This window comes from Aureococcus anophagefferens (genome assembly GCF_000186865.1).
Source record: "Aureococcus anophagefferens unplaced genomic scaffold AURANscaffold_8, whole genome shotgun sequence".
In the NCBI taxonomy this organism is placed as follows: Eukaryota; class Pelagophyceae; order Pelagomonadales; family Pelagomonadaceae; genus Aureococcus; species Aureococcus anophagefferens.
Genome location: NW_008705568.1, coordinates 770,606 through 793,039, shown reverse-complemented (window position 1 = coordinate 793,039; position 22,434 = coordinate 770,606). Strand labels below are relative to the sequence as shown.

General features: G+C 70.1%; 8 protein-coding genes across 8 annotated transcripts; 3 read left to right on the top strand and 5 right to left on the bottom strand.

Moving 5' to 3' along the window:
* Window positions 1-2,639: 2,639 nt before the first annotated feature.
* On the top strand, window positions 2,640-3,479 carry AURANDRAFT_12804 (hypothetical protein; the record flags this gene model as incomplete). The annotated part of the gene is made up of 1 exon (XM_009038521.1): window positions 2,640-3,479. A coding segment is annotated over one exon (840 nt), but the record flags the coding sequence as incomplete, so codon positions are not given.
* Window positions 3,480-5,076: 1,597 nt separating this feature from the next.
* AURANDRAFT_63863 (expressed protein) lies at window positions 5,077-6,570 on the bottom strand (the record flags this gene model as incomplete). Its single annotated transcript, XM_009038293.1, has 1 exon — window positions 5,077-6,570. One exon carries the CDS (start codon window positions 6,568-6,570, stop codon window positions 5,077-5,079), a length of 1,494 nt encoding a protein of 497 aa, XP_009036541.1.
* A 240-nt stretch (window positions 6,571-6,810) lies between these two features.
* On the top strand, window positions 6,811-7,842 carry AURANDRAFT_3240 (hypothetical protein; the record flags this gene model as incomplete). The annotated part of the gene is made up of 1 exon (XM_009038193.1): window positions 6,811-7,842. A coding segment is annotated over one exon (1,032 nt), but the record flags the coding sequence as incomplete, so codon positions are not given.
* Window positions 7,843-8,358: 516 nt separating this feature from the next.
* Window positions 8,359-8,677, bottom strand: AURANDRAFT_25972 (hypothetical protein; the record flags this gene model as incomplete). The annotated part of the gene is made up of 2 exons (XM_009038292.1): window positions 8,359-8,463; window positions 8,558-8,677. Coding segments are annotated over 2 exons (225 nt in total), but the record flags the coding sequence as incomplete, so codon positions are not given.
* Window positions 8,678-12,058: 3,381 nt separating this feature from the next.
* AURANDRAFT_25869 (hypothetical protein) lies at window positions 12,059-12,961 on the bottom strand (the record flags this gene model as incomplete). The annotated part of the gene is made up of 1 exon (XM_009038291.1): window positions 12,059-12,961. The coding sequence occupies one exon, from the start codon at window positions 12,959-12,961 to the stop codon at window positions 12,059-12,061; it is 903 nt and encodes a 300-aa protein (XP_009036539.1).
* A 688-nt stretch (window positions 12,962-13,649) lies between these two features.
* AURANDRAFT_60066 (hypothetical protein) lies at window positions 13,650-14,500 on the bottom strand (the record flags this gene model as incomplete). The annotated part of the gene is made up of 1 exon (XM_009038290.1): window positions 13,650-14,500. The coding sequence occupies one exon, from the start codon at window positions 14,444-14,446 to the stop codon at window positions 13,664-13,666; it is 783 nt and encodes a 260-aa protein (XP_009036538.1).
* A 217-nt stretch (window positions 14,501-14,717) lies between these two features.
* AURANDRAFT_25901 (hypothetical protein) lies at window positions 14,718-16,586 on the bottom strand (the record flags this gene model as incomplete). Its single annotated transcript, XM_009038289.1, has 3 exons — window positions 14,718-15,457; window positions 15,640-16,181; window positions 16,315-16,586. Coding segments are annotated over 3 exons (1,554 nt in total), but the record flags the coding sequence as incomplete, so codon positions are not given.
* A 619-nt stretch (window positions 16,587-17,205) lies between these two features.
* Window positions 17,206-21,842, top strand: AURANDRAFT_63861 (hypothetical protein; the record flags this gene model as incomplete). Its single annotated transcript, XM_009038522.1, has 4 exons — window positions 17,206-17,973; window positions 18,282-18,706; window positions 19,980-20,763; window positions 20,958-21,842. The coding sequence occupies 4 exons, from the start codon at window positions 17,206-17,208 to the stop codon at window positions 21,840-21,842; spliced, it is 2,862 nt and encodes a 953-aa protein (XP_009036770.1).
* Between the last annotated feature and the right edge of the window lie 592 nt (window positions 21,843-22,434).

The window sequence follows — 22,434 nt, the reverse complement described above, 5'->3', positions numbered from 1 at the left end:
CGAGCTCCGGACGCGCTTGGCGCGGCGGGACGCGGAGACGCGGGCTTTCATGAAGGTCACGCGCGCGGACCTGGACGTTTTGCGAAGAGGCGTCATTCAGATGTGTAAGGAGCACGCGCTCGCGTCGGCCTCGGCGCTTTCGATCGCGCGAAAGCGCGACGACCGTCATCGAGCGGCCGCGGCCGCGGCCGCGGCCGCGGCGGCCGAACGCGAGCGCCGCAACGTCGAAGAGATCGACTCGCACGTCGCCGCGCTCGTGCGCGCGAAGCTCGACCTCGCGGAGACCGAGTTCCTGCGCATGGCGACCCCGAGCAAGGGCGCTCCGCCCGACGTGCCCGAGACCCCGCCGGAGAAGTCGCCGAAGCCGCGGATCCGGAGGAGCCCCTTCTCGACGCGCCGGGAGAGGAGAGGGGCGACGCGGTAATGAGACTCCAGTGTCCAGACCGCGACGATGAACGGCAAGTCTGTGGAGTTACATGTCTACAGTGAAGGCAACGACTTCTAATACTCAACGCGGATTGAGAGCCAACGATAGAGCTGCTTTCCGTCGCTGCCCTTTCGGTCGGCGCGCGGCCATAACGCTCTCGTCGCGCCGCGGGAAGGCGGCCGCGGTGGGAACGCACCACACGACGCGGCCGGCGCCGCGCGCGACACCGCCATGGGGAGCGGCATGAGCGTCCCGCCGCCGCGTCAGAGCCAAGACCCCCGCCCTTTTGTCACGCAAAAAACCGTAGGCCGAGGAGGACGGGGAGCCGCCGGAGATCATCGTCGACACGGGCAGCATCACGGTGAACGCCGCGGGCACGGTCGACGTCACGCTCCAGACGAAGGACCAGGGCGATTTGAAGCTCGAATTGGTGCTGCCGCCGCCGCCGGCGAACAAGGCCTGCATCCCGACGGACGGCAACTCCATTATGGAGATGCTGAGCCTGAAGCCGCCGGACCCGGGCGACGCCATCACGGACTGCGCGGGCGTCGCGCGGAGCGTCTACGACATGAACCCCGCGGAGCTCCTCCGCTGCCTCGACTGCGTGCCGCGCTTCCGGCTCCTCGCGCCGGCCTACAAGGGGTCCATCATGAAGCCGAACCGCGACTCGCTCTACGACGCCCACGCGCACATGATCGACTTCTACCAGCGCACGGAGGGCATCGAGGTGCTCGCGAAGGAGATGGACGCGTGCGGCGTCACGGCCGCCGCGGTCATGGGCAATCCCCTAAAGAAGCGCTGGTCCGAGTTCGAGCCCGAGCCCTCGGCCGACGCCTTCAACGACACGGACACCATGTTCTACTACTCGGCGACGGACGTGACCGTCGTCGACGCCATCGGCGACCTGCCCCCCGACGTCGCCGTCCGCTTCGCGCCGCTCGGGGCGGGAAAAGAGAGCGACATTCCCAAAGGCTCCTCTCTCGGCCGTTTTCCGCTCGTTGCGGCTGATTTTTGGACGAGCGATCATCTCTCGGAACGGTCTCGAAGCGTGGATGCTTTTTTCCGGCACGCGCGCGCGCGGAACACTCACGTTGAAGCGACGTCGAATCTCTCTTTTCCCGCCCAGGCGCCGCTCATGTGCGGCTTCGACCCGACGGACCGCTTCTCCGCGGACCAGGTCAAGGAGACGCTCGCGTCGCCGAAGACGGACCCGAAATTCTGGCGGGGCCTGGGCCAGTTCTACCTGCGCAACTCGGAGATCACGAACCTGACCTTGGCGCAGCAGGCGACGCCGACGACGTTCGGCTTCGAGCGCCTCATGGCGACGGCCCAGGACAAGGGGCTGCCGGTGGTCTTGCTGCAGAACGCCCAGTCCGAGTCCGTCAAGCCCTACAAGCGCGACTACTGCTTCATCCCCGAGCTCGAGGCCTGCCTGGCGTCGTACCCGCGCGGCCCCGCGCGGAAATCGACCGGCGGAACGCCCCGTCCGGCAAAAACTTCTATCTCAGTCACATCGAAGTCGATTCGGCTGATGTTTGGACGAATCGATTGCTCTCGTCGAGTTCTCGAAGCACAGAGAAGAGCTTGCGTCGAAACTTTCGAATACGCTCACATCGAAGTCGGGTCGAAGATTTGATGTCCGCGCAGGCGCGTCCGCGTGCTCTGGGTCGGCTGCGGCATCTTCTGCCGCGGCAACTGGGGGGGCTACGTCGACCGGCTCCGCGAGGTGCTCCCGAAGCACCGCTACCTCTGCCTGTCCATCACGCCCCAGTGCCTGTTGGACCAGCCGTCGATGGTCGAGGGCTTGGTGGAGTTGTGCGACGAGTTCCCGACGAAGTTCATGCTCGGGTCGTCGACCATGGGCAAGTTCACGGGCGCCTACGCCAAGGACTGGGCGGCGCTGCGGGCCTTCGCGGACCGGTGCGCGCCGGAGACGCGCGAGCGCCTGCTCTTCAAGAACGCGCAGGGCTTCTACGACGACCCGTCGAAGGCCAACGAGGAGCAGTTCCCGGCGCGCCAGAGCGTCATCAACAAGCCCAAGAACGCGCGCAACCGCCTGAGCGTCATCTCCGCCACCCAGAAGGCGCCGGACTGGCTCAACCGCGGCGCCGCGAAGCAGGTCGGCGTGCTGCACCGCGGCGCGGCGTCGATGCGCCAGCTCGACAGCGCGCCGCCGACGCCCAAGTTCCTGAGCCTGGCGCCCGACGAGATCGAGCACCGGACCATCGACACGCACCTCCACATGCTCGACTTCCTGCAGAAGTCGTCGGGCACGCGGACGATCCTGGAGGCCATGGACGGCTGCGGCTGCGACAAGGCCGTGCTCATCGGCATGCCCTGCTGCAAGAAGTGGTCCAAGGACGAGCCCGAGGAGCCCCTCTACTACCAGGACGACAACGGCCAGCTCTACGTCTACTCCTACTGCGACCAGATGATCGCGGACGCGTGGCTCGCGCTCCCCGACGACAAGCGGAAGCGCTTCGCGCCCGTCATGGCGTCGTTCAACCCGACGGACATCAACTCCATCAACCACGTCGAGCGCATGTGGAACAAGTACCCGGGCATGTGGCGCGGCATCGGCGAGGTCATGTGCCGCCACGACGACCTGACGACGCTGCTCCAGGAGAACGAGACGCCCTGCATGAACCACGTCGCGCTCGAGCCCATGTACGAGTTCTGCGTCAAGCACGGCCTCAACTGCATGATGCACCAGAACGCGGACCGCACGGCCAAGGTCGAGTCCAACGGCTTCTACGAGTACCAGTTCGAGATGGAGCAGGTCCTCGAGAAGTTCCCCGAGCTCAAGCTCGTCTGGTGCCACGCGGGCGTGTCGCGGCGCACCTTCGAGCCGAACCACCACGAGATGCTCGACGAGCTCATGGACAAGTACCCGAACCTCACGGCGGACATCTCCTGGGTCGTCTGGGAGCTCACGATCTGCGGCGAGGACGGCGTGCCCAAGCCGGGCTGGGTCGACCTCTTCGAGAAGTACCCGGACCGGTTCACGATCGGCTCGGACCAGGTCGGCCAGTTCATCGGGCCGGGCGGCCAGAACTGGCTCAAGCCCGAGATCGTCAAGTACTGGACCCTCGCCAAGTGCCTCACGCCCGAGACCTGCCGAAAAATACTGTACGAGAACGCGGAGCGCATCTGGTTCGACGGCTGGGAGATCCCGTCCTCCGACGACGTCCGCTTCCGCCAGATCCCGCCGACGATGAGGTGCGAGACGCTCTGGATGAACGAGGGCAAGTTCGTTCAGGAGGACGAGTTCTTCTAGTTTCCGTCTGTATCGCACAGATCCCCCCCTTGCGCGCCCCTCCCATTATAGACTTTAATTTATAGAAATTTACCGTGACCGTCACGTTGGAAATGTGTGAAGATCATCTCGAGATTGCATCTGGCGCCCTCGTGGCCCGCGGCGGCCGCGCGTTCGAACCAGCGGGTGGACTCCTCGAGGTTGCGTTGATTGTAATACACACCGCCGACTGCGTTCCAGGCCACAATGAGTCCTTGATTCGCTGCAAGTGTGTAGTAAGACATGGCTGCCGTTTCGTCTCCGGCGTCCCTCAAAATGTTTCCAAGGTTGAACTGCGCGTGCGCGGATCCCCGGTCTGCTGCAAGCTGATTCACCTGCCTGGCTTTCATCCGGTCCAATTTGACGCCGTCTCCTCGCTCGTACAGTAGCCCAAGACCCACCATCGCCCTCGTGCTCCCAAGCTCCATGGCACGCTTGAAGAGCTTCGCGGCCTTCTTCCCGGATTTCGGGACGCCGATGGACGCCCATTCTCCATGCACGTATCTCTGTGCCAGATGAGTGATCGCTTCAGGAACGTCGTTCTCCACGTGACGACGAAGACGCGCGAGCTCCTCTGCAGCGGAATTTGGATACGCCATTCGACAGATTGGACATGACTTTTGGCCAACTTTAACTCGGCACGACTCGCAGACCATCCGGGCGCAACAGCTACGAAATGATCTCGAAACATTCACGTCCCAGTCCTCCAAACAGATCGGGCACCGCGACTCGTACCGCGCCGACTCCGGCTCCCGCTCCGGGTTCGCCTCGCGCCGCGCGCGAGCGGCCTCGTGTTCCGCCGCGATGCGGGCGCGGATCTCGTCCGCGTGCGACCGGGGCGCGGGGCCGTAGAAGACCACCTTCGGCGGGGGCGACGGCGGGGGCGTCGGCGCCTCCGCCCGCGCCGCCTCCGCCGCGCGCTCGTCTCGAATCTTTTTGCACGCCTTCCGGTGGCCGCGGTCGCGCCAGTCGATCTTTTGACAGGCGACAGAACAGTACTGGGTGGTCTCACAGGGACAATTAAGCTTCGCCTTCTCGCCACAAATGGTGCAGGTCAGGCGCAAGCGCAGCGCTTTGGCCCGCGCCTTCTTGATCTCGTATTCTTTTTGCTTCTTCCTCCACATCGGCTCTTCCCCCGGTGTGTCCATCTTATGGAGTGGTATACGTGTCGTGTCGGCGCGCGGAAGAGGGTACGTGTCGTGGAATGGGTGTCGTGTCGCGAGCGTGGGACGCGGCGCGGACTTGGCTCAGGCTTAGAGCGAGTCCTGCGGCGATCCGCCACAAATCGCCTCCCGTCGCCAAGCGCGTCCGTCGACACCCCTCCTCCCCCCACACAAGACGAGCGCCACCACTGTTACGCGCACCAGTCGTCCCCGAGGGCCCAGCACGTGTCGCCCGTCGTCGCCTCGAAGAGGCCGTCGTTGTTGGACGCGTCGCACGCGCATTCCGAAGGCGCGTCGGCGGTGCAGTCCGCGAACTGGTACTCGACGGCGAGGGCGCCCGCGCCGTACCCAAAACCCGCGTAGATGAGCAGCGCGTCGGCCTGCTGCCGCTCCGCAAAGGGAACCCCAGCGGCCTCGAGATCCGCGTGCAGATCCGAGATCAGCGCGTCGCACTTCTCCTCGCCGCCGGCGTACCACAGCCCGAGGTGCTGGTCGAGCCAGCGGTCCCAGGACCCCCTCCTCCCCGTGAGGAAGGCGTCGTGGTCCGCCTGGATGGCGCCCTCGAGGTCCGCGACGGCGTACTCGCCCGCCGGCGCCGCGTCGTTCGACACGAATCGCGCGGAAAAGTGGGGCATGCTCGGCCAGGCGACCTCGACGACGGCGCAGGACGGCGCCGAGGGGAGGAGCGCAATGTCAGCAGCGGAGACCGTGCGGAGCGACTCGTAGAGCGGGCGGGCGGAGGACGCCGTCGGGTCCGCGGAGACGACGCCTAACCCGACGAGCGAGAGGCCCTGGGACCCTTTGAACGCCGTCGCGTCGTCGACGGCGGCGCCGCCCGCGTCCTCGAGCTCCGCGAGCGACGAGACGAGGGCGTGCGCCGCGGGGCACTCGGCCTCGGCCCAGGCCGGCGCGGTCCAGGACTCGCCGAGGGAAGACGCGGGTCCCACGAACTCGACCACGCGGCCGGCGACGGCCACGCCGACGTGGGCGACGCGCACGCCGTCCGGGTCCACGGAGACGCGCTCGAAGGTCGGCAGGTCTGCGAGCGGGCCGACGAAGGCCGATAAATTGGACGCGAAGAGCTGGATCTTCGAGTGCATCCAGACGTCGAAATCGGAGGTGTGCTGCTTTTCAAAGTAGCGTACCCAAAAGTCGACGCTCTTCGGCGACGTCGCGTTGGGGTAGTTGAGGTCGTTGAGGCGCGGCGCGTCGACGAAGTGCAGCCCGGCCGTCGACGAGCCCGTGTTCACGGCGCCGCGGCGATCCGCGTCCGCGACGTCGTCGTCGCTCGACGCGCCGTCCCAGGGCACGCGCACGGAGCACATGGCCCTGAGCGCGCCGCAGCCGAGGTCGCTCGCGCAGTCGCCGGCCTCGGAGCAGACGTAGGCGCTGAGGAACTTTTGGATCTGCCCTCCGGAGTTCGCGTGTATCGCGTGCGCGACCTTGCCGACGCGCCACTCGCTCGCGTTCGCGTAGGGCCGCCTGGCGTTGACGACGTCGAGGAAGGCGGCGAAGTCGACGGCGGACAGGCTCGGGGCGCCGCTCCAGAGGAACTCCGTCGGCGCGGCGCTGAGCAGCCCGACGGACAGGCAGAGGAGCAGGACGCTGCCGGCGACGGCGCGGGCCGCGCGGATCGCGAGGTCGTCGCCGCCGATGATCTGCTCGTAGCCCTCGAGCCGCGTCATTGCTAGGCGTGTGGGTGCTCACGATCGACGTTAGGGCTGCCTTTTCACGACTCGGCCATACTCGAGCTCAGCCAATTTTGGGGGTGATGTTGAAGAGCAACATCAAAATTGATCACGCCGTGATCAATTCTCTTGCCAATGGGGCTGCCCGTCGTCATGAGACGACTAGCCCTGCTCCTCGCAGCGCTGCCCGCCGCGGCGGAGCAAGTGACGATCGGCGGCGCCCTGCGCCGCATGAAGATCGCAGACCGTTTCGTCGGCGCCACGCTCGACTGGTGGCCGTCGTCCAAGCCCTCTCCCAACCCCGGCGCGACGCTGCCCTGGGTCAACGCGTCCATCCTGAACGTGGATCTCGCGAATCCGGCGCTCCGCGGAGCTGCAAAAGCGCTGGCGCCGTTCATCCTGCGGATCGGCGGCTCGCTCGCGGACCAGGTCGTCTACGGGGCGTCGTGCGAAGGCGAGGGCTTCGTCGCGAACGCGTCGGCCTACCGGAGCTTCGCGTACAGCGGCGGCTGCGTCGAGTATGCGCGCGTCCACGCGGCGCTCGACTTTTGCGCGGACGTCGGCTGCGACGTGGCCTTCGGGCTGAACTTCCTCGCGGGCCGGGCGCCGGCGCCGGGCACGCGCGAGCGGTGGCGCGGCGCCTGGGACGCGTCGAACGCGGCCGCGCTCCTCCGGGAGCTGCGCGGCCGCGGTGACGGTGGCCCTTACGCCTTCGAGCTCGGCAACGAGGTCGACGGAACAGCCGGGATAGCAGCGAAATTGAACGCGTCGGAGACGACGGCCGGGTTCCTCGAGCTCCGCCGCGCGGTCGACGCGCTCTGGGGCGACGGCGCGCGGCCTTTGATCTTCGGGCCCGACGCTTCCGGCTTCGACGACGACGTGTTCATGCCCGCGCTCCTCGCGGAGGACGCCCCTTTTGACGCGCTGACGTACCACATGTACTTCCTCGGGAGCGGCAGCTCGTCGGCCGTTCCTCGGGAAGTCGTCAACGCGACGTACCTGAACGAGCTGGCGCCGCGCGTCGCGGGCCACGAGGCCGTTGTGGCCGCGCGCGCGCCGCGGCTGCCGCTGATCCTCGGCGAGGGCGGCGGCGCGTGGGACTCGGGGCAGCACGGCGTCACGGACGCGTTCGCGTCCGGGTTCTGGTGGCTGGACTACCTCGGCACGCTCGCGGTCCACGGCCACGACGCCGTGTTCCGCCAGGCGCTCGTGGGGGGCAACTACGGGCTGCTCGCGGACGGCACGTTCGCGGCGCGGCCCGACCTCTTTTCCTCCGTGTTGTGGCGCCAGCTCTTCGGCGACGTCGTCCTCGACGCGTCGACGAGCGCCGGCGCCGGAGGGTCGGGCCGGCAGGGGGACCTGCGGACCTACGCGGCCTGCGCGCGGGCGGCGCCGCGGCTCCCGCTGCCGGGGGCGCTCGGCGGCGGCGCGGTCGCCGTCGCGGCGATCAACCTCGCCGCGAAACCCGTCGACGTGGCGCTGGGCGCGCCCGGCCCCCGCTGGGTCTGGCTCCTGACCGCCGCCGGCGCCGCGTCCGCGCCCGCGGCCCTCCTGAACGGCGCCCCGCTGCCCGAGGCGCTCACGCCCGAGACGCCGCCGTTGCCGCCGGCCGTCGCCGCGGCCGGCGCCGTCGAGCTCCCCGCGCGGTCCTACGCGTTCCTTCTCCTCCCGCACGCGGGCCACGCCGCCTGCGACTCGCTTTAACGGCTGGGATTTACCGCTGGTATTTAAATACGGTGCGCCTCGGGTTCGGGGGAAGGGCTTGGGCTTCGGTGTTCTGGGCGTTTACAGGAGGTCGTTGACGACGCGGACGGCGTCGCTGAGGTTCTGGACCTCCTCGGCGCGCTCGTCGGGGAGCTCGACGCCGAACTCCTCCTCGATCTTCATGACCTGCGGCGCGAGCGACGGTGAGATTCGGCGGTTCGGCGGCCGCCGCGCGGCGACGAAAGCGACAAAACGACGCCGGAATCCGCGCCATCTCGACGACGTCGAGGGAGTCGGCGCCGAGGTCGGACGCGAAGGACGCCTCGGCGGTGATGGAGGCCTGCTCGACGCCGAGCTGCTCGGCGACAATCTCCTTCAACTTAGCCTCGACGTCCGCGGACCTGCGAAACGGAATGCTCGGATGTGCGCGGCGGGCGGCGCTGTTCGACCCCGTCTCCCCCGGCGCGCGGGGCGCGCGGCGGTGCAGGGGCGGGGGCAACGGCCGGCGGCCGGTGGGTAAAACAAAGCCGGTGGCAGCCGCACGACTTCCCGGACGCCGATTTCGCGCATGCTCACGCGCACGGAGCGCACCGAGTTCACGGGCGCCATGAAGGCATTGGAAGCGACGAGCGCGAGGGCGACAACGATCTTCTTGAACATGTTGATGGTAGCGACGGCGAGGTAACTCTGAGGAGATCGGCGGCTGGCTGCGAGTACGTCGATGGCCAGCGGGGCTCTGAGAGCAAGTTGAAGAGGACGGAAAAAAGATGTCAGCCGGGCGCGCGGCCGCCCGACAGGCCTCCCGCCGCGGTCGCGCAAGAAACCACACGAAGAAACAACATCCCCCGAGTTACGCCGGCTGGTCGTAGGTGCTCTCCCCCGTCGCCTGGTTGTACCAGTACCAGTTGCCGGCCTCGTCCTGGTACTGGGCCCAGTCGCCGTTCGGGTCCGGCTCGGCGTACTGCTGCGCCTGGTCGTAGTAGGGCTCGACGGCCTGGCCGTACTCGTCGTACTGGACCATGGCCCCGCCGCCCTCGTCGTAACCGGCCTGCTGCTGGTCGTAGGGGTCCTCGTACTGGGACGCGCCCGTGGCCTGGTTGTACCAGTAGACGTTGCCCGAGTCGTCGTAGACCTGGGTCCACTCCTCGGCCTGGGCCCCGGGCTGGTCGTAGGTCGACTCGCCCGTCATGGGGTTGAACCAGTAGGGGTTGCCGTCGTCGTCGAAGTACTGCTGCCAGTCGTCCTGCGACGCCGCGGTCTGCGCGTCGTCCGGCCGCGCGGCCTCGGGCGCGGCCTCGTCGGCCGCCGCCGCCGCCTCCTCGGCGTCGCTCTCCTGCGCGGCCTCCTTCTTCTTCTCCGACGCGCGCTCCTCCTGGGCCGCCAGCGCCGCGAGCACGCCCCCGCGCGGCGCCGCGTCGTCCGCGGAAGCCTTCGCCGCGCCCTCCGTCAACCTCAGCGGCGGCTTCGCGCCCGGCTTGCCCAGGCGCCCGGCGTAGTGGAGCTCGTTGCTCAGCGATTCCAACGTCACGCAGGCGTCGTCGAAGCGCTCGTCCTGCACCGTGCGGATGTCGCCGTTCTCGAGCGCGAGCCGCTCGGCCAGAAAGCTCTGCAGGTCCGCCAGGGGCTGCGACGCCTGGGCCGACAGGAGCCCCAGGAGGTGCGCCGCCGCGGCCTCGGCGGCGTTGCGCGCCTTCTCCGCGTCGCCGAGCACGTTGTCCGGGTCCTCGCAGATGCGCCCGTTCGTCAAAACCAGGAGCCCGTCGCGCCGCAGGTAGCCCGACGGCGGCGGCTCCCACTCCTGGGTCCGCGCCTTGTCGTCGTAGTACATGAACGTCGCCTCGTCGTCGTTCCACTGCTCCACGCAGCGCCGCGCGTCCGCGATCATCGCCGCGACGCGGTCGTCTCTCAGCTTCCGCGCGCGGCTCCGCGCGAGCGTCCCCCGGATGCGCCGCGCGATGGCCGTCGCGCCGCCGTGCTCCGCGCGGCGCCGCGCCAGCACGACGGCGAGGCGCGCGCCGTGCTCGTTGCGCGCCGCGCGGCCCCGCGCCGCGGTCTGGATCGCCGTCGCGGCGCCGTCGTCGCGGCGCCGCTTGCGGTCGCGCGCGTCGTAGAGCGCGTCGACGCGCTCCCGGGCGACGACGGCGCGCGCCAGGGACTGGATCTTCGTCGACGAGAGGCGCTCGAGGCGCTCGCGCCGCTTCCGCCGCGCGAGCGCCATGGCCGCGGAGCACCGGATCTTCGTCTGGAGGAGCTGCGCGGCCTCGCGCTTCTTCTTCGCGCTGCGCAGGCGCGCGACGTGGGCGTAGGCCGCGTGGGCCCGCCAGCAGGCCTGGATGCATATGGCCGCGGACCGCTCCGCGCGCGTCCGCTCGCGGCGCGAGATCGCGAGGCGGCTGAGCCGCGCGCGCGCGCAGGCCTGGATCTTCGTCGCCGCCCGCGCGACGCGCCGCGCCTCCTTGAGGATCGCGCACCGCGCCCGCGCGAGGACGCCCCGCGCGCGCGTCTCCAGCCGCGTCGCCGCGGCCGCGCGGACGCGCCGGATCCTCGCCGCGCGGCGCCGCCGCATCTCCTGGCGCGCCGCGTGGCCCCGCGTGCCCCGCTGCATCGTGATCGCCGCGGCCTCGCGCGCCTCGGCGTTCTCCACGTGGCGCAGCTCGAAGACGAGCTCGAGCCACGCACCGAACTTGGCCTTGACCAAGCGACGAGTGGCCTCGACGATCTTCGTCCACATCGTCGCCGCGCCGTGCTTCCGGAGGTAGCGCGCCTCGGCGAGGTGGCGCCGGTGCGCGCGCACGCGCTCGAGCCAGGCGTTCCAGGCCGCGTGGAGCTTGGCCTGCTGCATGCGGGCCACCGTTTTCACCAACTTGTCGAAGCCGTTCGCCTGCATGTACAAGGCCGCGGAGTGGTACTTGCCCGACGCGAGGGGCGCCGTGCCGACGACGCCGATGGCCGCGCCGACGTCGACGGTCACGGCCGTCGACAGTAAGAACGCCTTGTGCGTGCTCTCCTTGAGCTCCCGCCGCAGCGACGCGACGGACCGCGGCTCGCGCGGCGCCGCGGGCCGGCTCCGCCGGCCCCGGTGCGCCGGGCCGTAGTAGGCCGACCGCTTCGGCGCGCGCAGGTTCGCCGCGCGGGGCCTCGGCTTCGGCGCCGTCCTCGGCCGCTTCTCCAGCGGCGGCAGCGCCGCGAGCTGGTCCTCGATGCGCTTCGCCAGCGGGTTCTCGCCGACGTCGGCCGCGGACTGGGACCGCCGGAGGCCGCCGCCGAAGACGGCCTCCTGCAGGTTCAGCTCCGCCGCGGCGGCGTCGTCGAGGCCCAGCTTCTTCTGGAGCCGCCGGAGCTCCAGCGCCTCCCCGCGCCGCCGCTCCTCGTCGGACGCCGTGCCGATGCCGGAGGCTTCCAGGCTGAACTCGATGTGGGCCGTCTTCGACACGCGGGGCATGACCACGACGGGCAGCGCCGACGTCGGCCGGTCGTCCCAGGACACCGGCAGCTCGCCGCACGCGAAGCCATCGTCCGCCGACGGCCGCCCGGGCCCGGACGTCACCGGCCGCTGGCGCAGGCGCGTCTTGTAGAGCTCGAACTTGGCGTGCGCCGGCTCCTCGGTCTGCGGCCGCTTCAGGCCCCAGAACGCCGCCTGGGGGTCCGGCTCCTCGACGAGCGTCGCCCCGAAGAGCATCTCAGCGTCGCAACATCGTCGTCCCGCGCTAGGGAGATACGGGAGACGGCACCTTTAAAGACGTTGAAGCGAGCTAGATTACGGGGAGGATGGGGGGCGGCCCTACTTGCCCGCGAGCTTTCGGTGCTGCCAGACGACGACGGCGACGAGCGTGACGAAGTAGCCCTCGATCTCGCAGCGCGTGATGTTCTCCGAGAAGAGGAGGAACGCGACGACGACGAGGCAGATCTCCTTGAAGAACGCGAAGACGGAGTAGGCGACGGCGCTGAGCTTGCCGATGAAGAGCATCATCGACAGGTTGAAGACGAAGGCGACGCCGCAGTCCAGCGCGAGGAGCCAGAGGGGCAGCTTGTCGAAGCACTGGAAGTCCGGCCGGCTCCACTCCGTCGCGGCCGCGAACGCGGCCATGGACAGCGTCGTCGCCGGCGCGATGTAGAGCAAGGTCGTCATCGGGTTGAAGCGCCCGGCGACGACGCCGCGCTTCTGGAGCATCTGGAGGCCCGTGTTGTAGAACGCGACGACCGTGTACGCGCCGATGAGCACGACGAGGCCCACGGTGACGAGGTTTTGGGAAGAACCGTCGGCGGAGAGCGACCCGTCGAACTTCGAGTAGGCCGTCACGGCGATGCCCGCGCAGATGAGCAAAAAGTTCACGGCCTTGTAGTGCGAGTACTCCTCGAGGCCCAGCGCCGTCGCCACGAGGAAGACGATCGCCGAGCCCATGGGCTTGATCATCTGCACGAAGCCCGGCGCGAGATAAATATAAGCCGCGTTCGACCCCCAGAGGTAGACCGTGAAGCACAGCGACAGCGGCAAAATGTACTTGCAGTAGGGCCCGGCGGACATGCCCTCGACGGGCTCGCTGAGCTTGAAGACGAAGACGCAGAGCGCGGCCATGACCGCGCCGAAGCCCTGCTGGATCGCCGTGAGCGTCGCCGCGTGGGGGCACATGTTGTCGAGGATCCAGGCGTTCGTGTAGATGATGGCCATGCTGCAGAGCACCATCCAGAAGCAGAGCACGCCCACGCGCATGACCTCGACGACCTTGTCCGCGTCGAGGACGATGCCCGCGACGACCATGCCGCCCGCGGGCGCCTTCGGGCCCGTCGCGCCGTAGCCCTGCTCCGCGCGGATCAGCGGCTCCTCCAGCGACTTGGCCTTGGGGCTCGCGCCCTCGGCGGCGACCTTCTTGCCGTGGGCCTTGACGCGCAGCTCGTAGCTGTAGCTCACGTAGATGAGCCCGACGAGGAGCAGGCAGAGCCAGGACGTGCCGGACCAGGGCGCCCACTCGACGCTGCCGAGCCCGAATTCGAGCGCCATGACTGCCGCGACGAGCGCGAGGGCCGCGACGCGCTAGGACGAGATGGCGCTGCCCAAACGCGATCGAGTGACTGCGACGAGCTACGACGAGGTGGGCTGCCCAAACTCGATCGAGTGCCTTTTTCCGGACATGACAGATGATGTCACGCTTCAACTACAGCACTAATCCGTGTGAGGCTCGTGTTTACGGAGCTCGCGAGCGCTCGAGCTACCGGGCCCTCTGGACGGCTCCCCGCTTCAAGAGGGCCCGGGCTCGATCCCCGCGCGGCCACAACTTTCGCTCGCCCGAGGAGGCCACCGCCCGCTCGGACGCCGCCGTCGGACGCGCGTCACGGCCGCGCGCGCCGACGATCCCCCTGGAAACGACGGAACTAAAACCCCCACGAATTACACGAGCAGCACGGCGTTGATGCAGCCGTCGAGCTCCGGGTTGTTCGTCACCTGCGCGTACTTGCCCCAGACGACGCGGCCCGTCGTCGTCACGAGGCCGAGCTCGGACACGTTGACCTCGATGACCGTGCCTTTCGTGATGACGCCGAGGGTCGTGTACATCTGGGAGCTCGGGTTCTTCTTGACGCCGATGATGTCGAGGCAGAACGTCGCCTTGAGCTCCGGGTGCGTGACGTGCGCCTTCTTCATGCTGAGGCCGCTCGGCCGGATGAAGCGCTCGTACTTGGGCGGCTTGCGCGTGAAGTTGGGGTCGACGAAGGTCACCTTGGTGACGACGCGCTTCCAGGACTTCTTCTTGCGCTTGCCCGACTGCTGCACGCGGAACATCTCGTCGTCGGCGACGGGCTTGACCTTGGGGATGGGCACGGACCACTTGCCCGCCTTCTCCGCGCGCTTCTGCTTGATGGAGTTGGAGAGGATCTTCGCGCGCGACGCGCCCTCGCGATCCAGGAGGAAGGCGGGCACGGCGCCGTCGTTCGCGCCGTCGTCGTTCCGCGCGCGCGCCTCCTTCTCCTCGTGCATCGCGATCGTCTTCCGCATCGTCGCCTTCTCCTTGAAGCGCTGCTTGTTGTAGAGCTTGGCGCGCAGGCCGTGGACCTTCTTGGCGAACTTCGCATTCTCGTGGACGGACCGCGCCTCCTTCTTGCGCCGCTTCTCGGGCGCGTCGAGGCGCTCGCCGTGGCGCTTCCGGTGCTGGTCGATGTGCTCGTGCTGGGGCATGGTTGTTTAGCTTTAGCCGCGCGGCCTCGGCGGTGGCCGACGCGCACGAACGCCGTACAACGGCGACTGTTTGCAGGCGAGGAGCGGCGTACCGACGACGCCGCGCAAACAAGCGGCCCACCTCGTGTATGTCGCCCGATTGCGCACCCCCGGCCAGCGATTTTGGCCCGCCGTGGCCCGGGGACCGCGTCCCCGGCGTGACGCTGTGCCGGGCCGCCGCATCGCGCACGCGCCCATGGCGCCCGCTCCCAAAAAATACAGTTACGCCCCCTCACGAGCTCCCGAAGTTCGCGTTCCAGTCGCGGTACTTGTCGGCGAAGAGCTTCGCCGACGGGTTCGTGCACCGGAGCGCGGCCTTGAAGTCCGCGTCCGTGATGCGGTGCTCGTCGAGGAGGTCGTCGACCCGGTCGTCGGGCACGGCCGCGCCGCCGTTTTTGCCCTCCATGTCCTCGAGCTGGACGACGAGGCGCCGCACGGGCCGCATGGCCGCCTCCTTGCAGAGGAGGTGGAGGTCGCTCCCCGAGTAGCCCGCCGTCGCGTCGTCGTCGGCGTACGCGTCGAGCGCGGCGTCCGGCGCGGCGCGGCCCTGGAGCCACTTGTGGAGCATGTTCCTCCGCGCCGCCGCGTCGGGCAGGGGCACGAGCACGCGCTTCTCGAGGCGCCGGAGCAGCGCCATGTCGAGCTCCCACGGCAGGTTCGACGCCGCGAGGACAAAAACCAACCCCTCCGTCTTGGCCAGCCCGTCCATCTGGATGAGCACCTCCGTCTTCATGCGCCGCGACCCCTCGTGCTCCGCGCCGCCGCCGCCGCCGCCGCGCTGCGACATGATGCTGTCGATCTCGTCGATGAAGATCGTGGACGGCGCGTGATGCCGCGCCAAATCGAAGAGCACGCGCACCAGCTTCTCCGAGTCGCCGCGGTACTTGGACACGATGGACGACGCGGAGATGTTGAAGAAGGTCGTGCCGCACTGCGCGGCGACGGCGCGCGCGAGCATCGTCTTCCCGGTGCCTGCGTGGAACTCAAATCTTCAACCCGACTTCAATGTGCGCGTAATTGAACGGAGTGCGCCGGACGCTTCGACCGTGCTTCGAGAACTCGATGAGAGCAATCGATTCGTCCAAAAATCAGCCAAATCGACTTCGATGTGACCGAGATAGAGAGGTTTGTTTTTTTCGACGCCGTTCCGGTACCCGGCGGTCCGAAGAGCAGCACGCCGCCCCAGGACGCCGTGATGCCCCGGAAGAGCTGGGGGTAGCGCGCGGGCATGACGACGGCCTCCCGCAGCAGGGCCTTGGGCCCGTCGAGGCCGACGACGTCGCCCCACTCGTCGCCCTTGCCGTCGCCGACGGCGGGCCGGTAGATCTCCCGCGAGATGTTGTTCGCCAGGGCCTGTAATTCCGCGTCGCCGGCGAAGGCCGGCGGCGGTTTTAAGAGGCGCTCCACGGGCTTGTCGTCGTGCGCGACTCTCTCGAAGCGCGAACGCACCGCGACCTTGGTGCCCGCGACGCCGTCGCCGAAGCCGGCGTCGTCGTGGTCGCCCGCGCCCTTGTCGCCGAGCCAGACGGGCTTCGACGGCTCGGCGCCGCCGGCGACGCCGAGGCGCGACTTGATCACGCCGAGCGCGACGGACTCGCCCGCCTCCCGGGGCTTCGCCTGGGCGAGAAACAAGTGGCTGCAACGTCGCTTCAGCGTGAGTGTTACGCGCAATCTTCCCGGAAAAAAAACATCCACGCTTCGAGACCGTTCTGAGAGATGATCGCTCGTCCAAAAATCAGCCAAAACGAGCGGAAAACGGCCGAGATAGAAGTTGGGGAATTTCGCGCTCTTTTCCCGCCCGGGGCTTCGCGGGCTGCGCGTTCGCGGACGCGGGCGCCGGGGCGCTCGCCGCCGTGGACCCGCCCTTGCGGCGCCGCGGCGGCGCGGGCAGGTCGTTCTCGTCGTTCGCGCGGCGCCGCGTGAGCCGCGGCGGTTTTCCCAGGCGCATGGCGTAGTACGCCTCGAATTCCCGGACGACGCTCCCGAGGTCGACGTTGTCCGCGAGCTCGAGGCGCTCGAGGCCCTTGCCCACCTCCTCGCGCAGCGCCTCCGACGTCTTCGTGTAGCCGTGCTCCCGCAGGTACTCGCGCGCCAGCACGAGGGCCTGCGCAACTGGCAGTCATGTTTCGAAGTGGGGATGGGTTCGACGTACCGCCTTGTGCCGGTCGCTGTCCTGCTTCTCGACGACGTCCTTGGCGTTGCTCGCGGCCTTGATGGCCATGAGCGTCGACGACATGGCGCTCCGAGCCGGGGCTGCCGGCGCCTGGCAGTTTGGAGCGTATTTGGAGCTGCAACTTTCGTTCAATTTGAAGAATTCAAGCTGCGGCATGGATCCTCCTAGTTTGGCGCCCACGGCGCTGTCGACGCACCTGGAAAACGCAGAGATGCCAGCGCCGGAGCCAGCGCCGAAGCGTGCCAAGCGCGCCGACGCGACGACGCCAGAGAAGGACGTCGTCGCGGACGGCTGTGATCTTGCAAACTCGGCGCCCGCGCCGCTGTCGACGAGCCTGGAAAACGCGGCGCCGACGCGCGACGACGACGATACGTTGCCGACGCGCGACGACGGCGTCGACGAGGCGCTGCCGACGCGCGACGACGACGATACGTTGCCGACGGTCGCTTCCGACGGCGTCGACGAGGCGCTGCCGACGCGCGGCGTCGACGCGGCGCCGCCGACGGCCGCTTCCGACGGCGTCGACGAGGCGCTGCTGCGCCGGACCATGGACCGCATGGGCCCGCCGCCGCCGTCGCCCGCGCCGCCGCCGCCGCCGGGAGCGACCGCCGACGCGGCGCGCGCCGCGGAGGCGCTGCGGCGCCGCGGCTACGTGGCGCTGGCGCGCGACGGCGCGACGGCGGCCCTCGCCGACGCGCTCCGCGCCGCCGTCGCGCGCGCAGAGGCCGCGTGCCCCACGAGCGCGCTGCAGAACTCGCGGCGCGCGTTGAACCTCGAGGCGTCGGACGCGGCGCTGCGCGCGGCCGTCGCGACCTACGTCGCGTCGAGCGGCGCCGGCGCGCTCGCGCGCGCCTACGTCGGCGGCGGCGCGCTCGAGGTGCAGGGCGTGCAGGACATCCGCGTCGTCGCGCGCTGCGGGCCGCAGGAGCTCCACCGCGACCACCAGATGGGCCCGCGCAAGGGCGCGGTGATCGCGCTCAGCCTCGACGGCGCGCCGCTGGGCACGGAGTTCGTCGCCGGCACGCACCTCGTCGAGGAGGGGGCCGCGCTGTCGCGCTACGTCGCGGACAACCGCTACGCGACGAAGCGCGCGCCCAAGGCCGCGGCCATGGAGCGCCACCTGCGGGCGGCGCGCCTCCTCGCGGCGGCGGATGCGAGCCTCATGGTCTACGACCCCTTCGTCTACCACCGCGGCGCCGCGGCCGCCGCCGCGAAGACGGGGGGGCGCGTCTTCGTCATGCTCGGCGCCGCGGACCTCGCCGCCGCGGACAAGCGGGCCATGCGCTCCACGAACGACATCAAGCGGCCCTGGAAGGTGCGCGTCTAGGGGGCCGGCGTAACAGCGGTGCAAGTAGCCGGCGCCACTGCCAGCGCGGCGCAGCGGCCGCGGCGTCGGACTCGGAGCGGCGGCGCGCGCGGCGCGCGGCGCACCATTTGTCCGACCAGTGGCAAGGCTTTGTGGTGGAGTCCGCCGGCCTCCGCCGCCGGCTCCGCGCCGCGTCGTCTCCACCGCCGCGTCGTCGCAGACCGCGACCGCCTCCGACCGCTGCGCGCTCGCATCGATCCTTCACTGATCGCGCGCCGCGCCGACGCCGGAAATCGCGCGCCGCGCCGACGCCGGAGACGATGCTGGGCCAGCCGGGCGGCGAGGCCTACGACGCGCCGAGCGAGGGCCCCAGCGCCCTGTCGCACCTCCTGCGCGTCGTCAACGTGGGCCTGTCCGTCATGATGGCGGCGACGGGCGCGTCGAGCCTCGCGTCGTCGGGCGCGGTCAACGGCAACCAGCTGTCGCAGGACGTCGTGTCGCTCTACCTGCTGCTGTTCAGCGCCATGTGGTTCACGTTCGAGGCGAGCCAGGTCTATCCCTGCGACGCCGTCGTCGCGCAGCTGAAGCGCAACTTCGGGTTCCTCTACAACGCCATCGGCAAGGCGCTCTTCGTCATCTTCTGCGGCTTCCTGAACTTCGGCGTCCAGGCGCACACGCTGGGCCTCGTGACGGGCATCCTGTGCTGCTGCGAGGGCGTCGTCCTCATCGTGCTCTACCTGAAGTACCCGCACCTCTTCCCGAAATAAGGCGCTTACTCGGCGGCGTCGCCGGTTTGGCCCGCGGCCTCGTAGGGCGCCTTCTGGCCCGTGGCCTGCTTCCACCAGAGCGCGAGCGGGTTGCCGAGCTCCGCCTCGAGCTCGAGGATGCGCGCGTCCTTGGCGTCGAGGAGCGCCTGCATCTCCGACACCTTCTCCGTGTAGCGGTTCGTGTAGAACTCGCGGAGCTCCTCGAGCTGGGACTCCTGGGCCGCCTTGAGCTCCTTGATGGCCGCGTCCTTCTCGCGGCGGAGCTCCTCGCGGAGCGTGTCGAGCTTGACCTTGAGGGACGTGTCGAACTCCTTGCGCATGGCCTCCTGCGTCTGCTCGAACTGAAGGTCCGCCTGGAAGAAGCGGTCCTCGAGCTCCTCGAGCTTGGCTTTGAGCTGCTCGCTCTCCTCGCGGACGTCGTCGCGGTCCCGCTGCAGCCCGGCGACGGTGGCCGTCTCCTGCGTCTTCGTCGCGAGCGCGCCGACGGCGACGGCGAGCGCGAGGCCCGCCGTGGCCTCGCCCGTGCCGACGGCGGCGGCGGTCTCCGCGGCCGTGATGAGCGCCGCGCCGGCGGCCGCCGCGGCGTCGGCGACGGCCGCGGACGCGCCCGCGCCGGCCGCCGCGCCGGCCTCCGCGGCGCTCGCCGCGGCGGCGTTGAGCGCGGCCGTCGCCTCCGCGGCGGACGCCGCCGCGTCGCCGGCGGCCGCCGAGAGCTGCGACCCGGACGCGTCGAGCGCCGACGAGAGCTGCGAGCCGGCGTCGGCGGCGGCGGAGGAGAGCTGCGACGACGCCTCCGCGGCGCTCGTGGACAGCCGCGCCGCGGCCTCGGCGCCGCCCTTGGACAGCTGCGCCGCGGCCTCGGCGCCGCCCTTGGACAGCTGCGCCGCGGCCTCGGCGCCGCCGGAGAGCGGCGGCGGCGGCGGCGGCGGCGGCAGCGCGCGCAGCGCTCCGAGCCGCGCCGGCGTTGGCAGCAAGGGCTGGAACGCCGACGCTGCGGCGGCGACGACGACGAGTCGGACGAGTCCCATTGCTGGAGTGGTCCTTACGGTATTCGTATGCCGACGGTGGCTTGGAGGCACCCCAATAAGCGAATCCGCCCGACGGCGCCCGCCGCCAGAGGCCTTGAGTTTCGAGAATCGATCCTTCGGGATTGCCGTCGAGGAGGCCAGCGCTGCCGCAATGGTGCTGCCGAACCCGAGGAAGCCAGCAAGAGCCCGGAGAGGAGACGAGGCTGTCGCACGGCTGAAGCGCTCCCGCGGCGCCGTCCGCGGAAGGCGCGACCATGCTCGCGTCCTGGCTCACGGGCACGGCGGCGACCGGCCGGTCCTACGACCTCGTCGCCGCGGCCCCCTTCGCGTTGGGGCTGCTCGTCATGTCGCTCTCCGGCGCCATCTACACCTGGGCCGTCCTCTCGTCGTCCCTCGGGGCGTCCCTGGGCCTCTCGACCACGGTCATCGCCCGCTGCGGCACGTGCCTGAACGTGGGCACGTTCCTGTCCTTCTTGCCGGGGCTCGCGGCCGACGCGTGGGGGCCCAAGCCCGTGCTCCTCGGTGGCGCGCTCGCCGCGGGCGGCGGCTGGGGCGCGCTGTCGCTCCTCGCGACCTACGCGGCGGCGCGCGGCGGCAGTGCCGTCGCCGCCTGCGCCGGCGTCGCGCTCTTCTGCGTCGGCTTCGGGAGCTCGTGCATGATCACGGCGAGCCTCGTCTGCAACACGAACAACCACGGCGCCGCGGACCGCGGGCCCGCCGTCGCGGCGCTGCTCGCCTGCTTCTCCCTGTCGAGCGGCTTCTTCGGCGCCTGGCTCGCCGTCGTCTTCGCCTACGACGACGCGGCGTCGCTGCGCTTCCTGGCCTTCGCGACGCTCGTCGGCGGCACCGCGGGCGCGCTCGGCACCGCGGCCCTGGACCGGGCGGCGAAGGCGCCGCCGCGGCCGCACGCGGCGGCCTACGCGCGCGCCGGCGTCGTCGTCTTCGCCGCGATCACGGCGGCGGGCGCGCTGGGCGCGTTCTCGGAGGCCGCGGACTGGGCGCTCGTCAGGGCAGGACAAGGGTGATTCAAGATCGCTTCAACACGAGTGTTCCGCGCGCGATCGTTCCGGGGAAAGCATCCACGCGTCGAGAGCGCTCCGAGAGATGATCGCTCGTCCAAAAATCAGCCGAAACGAGTGGAAAACGGCCGAGATAGGAGCCTTTGAAGTTGGGAATTTCGCTCTCTTGTCCTGCCCAGGCGCTCGTCGCGGCCTCCGCCGTCGGCTTCCTCGCGGCGGTGTCGCTGGCGCTCCGCGTCCTCGGCGCGGCGCCCGACGTCGCCTACGGCGCCGCCGCGCCCGCGGACGCCGAGGACGCGGAGGCCGAGGCGCTCATCGCGGGCGACGACGACGGCCTGCCCGCGCCGCCGAAGCGGAAGCGGCCGCGCTCGCTCCGCCTGTCCGAGGCCGCGGCGACGAAGGAGTACTGGCTGCTGGGCGCGGCCTTTGCGATCGTCGCCGGCTCGGGCCTCGCGCTCCTGGACGAGGCCTCGGCGATCGTCGACAGCGTCGAGGCCGACGACGACCCGGCGGCGACGACGCGCCTCGTCGCGCTCTTCGCGGCGGCGACGACGCTGTCGAAGCTCGCCGTCGGGGCCGCGGCGCGGGCCGTCGAGGCCGCGCGGAAGCGGGGGTCGCCGACGACGTGCGCCTTCGTCCTCGCCGTCGACGCCGCGTTCATGGCGCTCGCCGTCGCGGGGCTCGCGGGCGCCGTGCGCCTCGGCTCGTCCGCGGGCGCGACGGCGGCGGCGGCCTTCGTCGGCGCGGGCTTCGGCGCGTCCTGGGTGCTCGCGCCGCTCGCGACGCGCGACGTCTTCGGGCCGGAGCACTACGGCGCGATCCACGGGTCCTACTCGCTCCTGATCGCCGCCGCGAGCTCCGCGCTCTACGCCCTGCTCGCCGCCGACGACGTCGCGGCCCACGCGACGGACGGCGGCAAGTGCTTCGACTCCTACGCGTGCCTCGCGGCGACCTTCGACGTCGTGATCGTGCTCAACGTCGGCGCGGCGCTCTGCGCCGCGCTCCTCGAGAGCCACCTCCGCGCGCGGCCGTCGAAGAATCCGCCGACGGTTGTGACTAAATAAGAGACAGGACCGCGCGCGCGCGCCGCAGGAGGCCCACGGACCGCCGCCGGCCGTCCGGTCGCCGCCGCCGCCGCGGCTCGTCTCTCCCGTCGGCGCGGGCCCGCTTCTTCGACGCCAGCCGCCGCGCCTGGGCCGCGTCGACGCCCGCGACGACGTCCTCGAGGTCGAGGTCCTCGGCGTCGCCGTCCTCGTAGACGACGCGGTACCACGGCCGCGTGTCGCGGTCGTCCGGGTCCGGGGGAAGCAGCGCGACGACGCGGCCGACGTAGTCGGCGTCGTCGAAGGTCTTCAGGACGCACTCGCCGACGAGGCGGTCGACGCGCGGCGTCGTCGGCGGCGACGGTTTCGATGGCCTGGGCGCGGCTCCGCGACTCGGAGGCGATGGCCGCGAGGGCGGTTTCGATGTCCTGGGCGCGGCTCCGCGACTTGCAGGCGATGGCCGCGAGGGCGGTTTCGATGGCCTGGGCGCGGCTCCGCGACTCGGAGGCGATGGCCGCGAGGGTGCCGTGCTGTTCTTGGGAGTTGCCGAGGCTTCCTTCGATTTCGGCTGCGCGCGCTCCGCGAGCGGCCGTCGCCGGCGCCTGTTGATTGC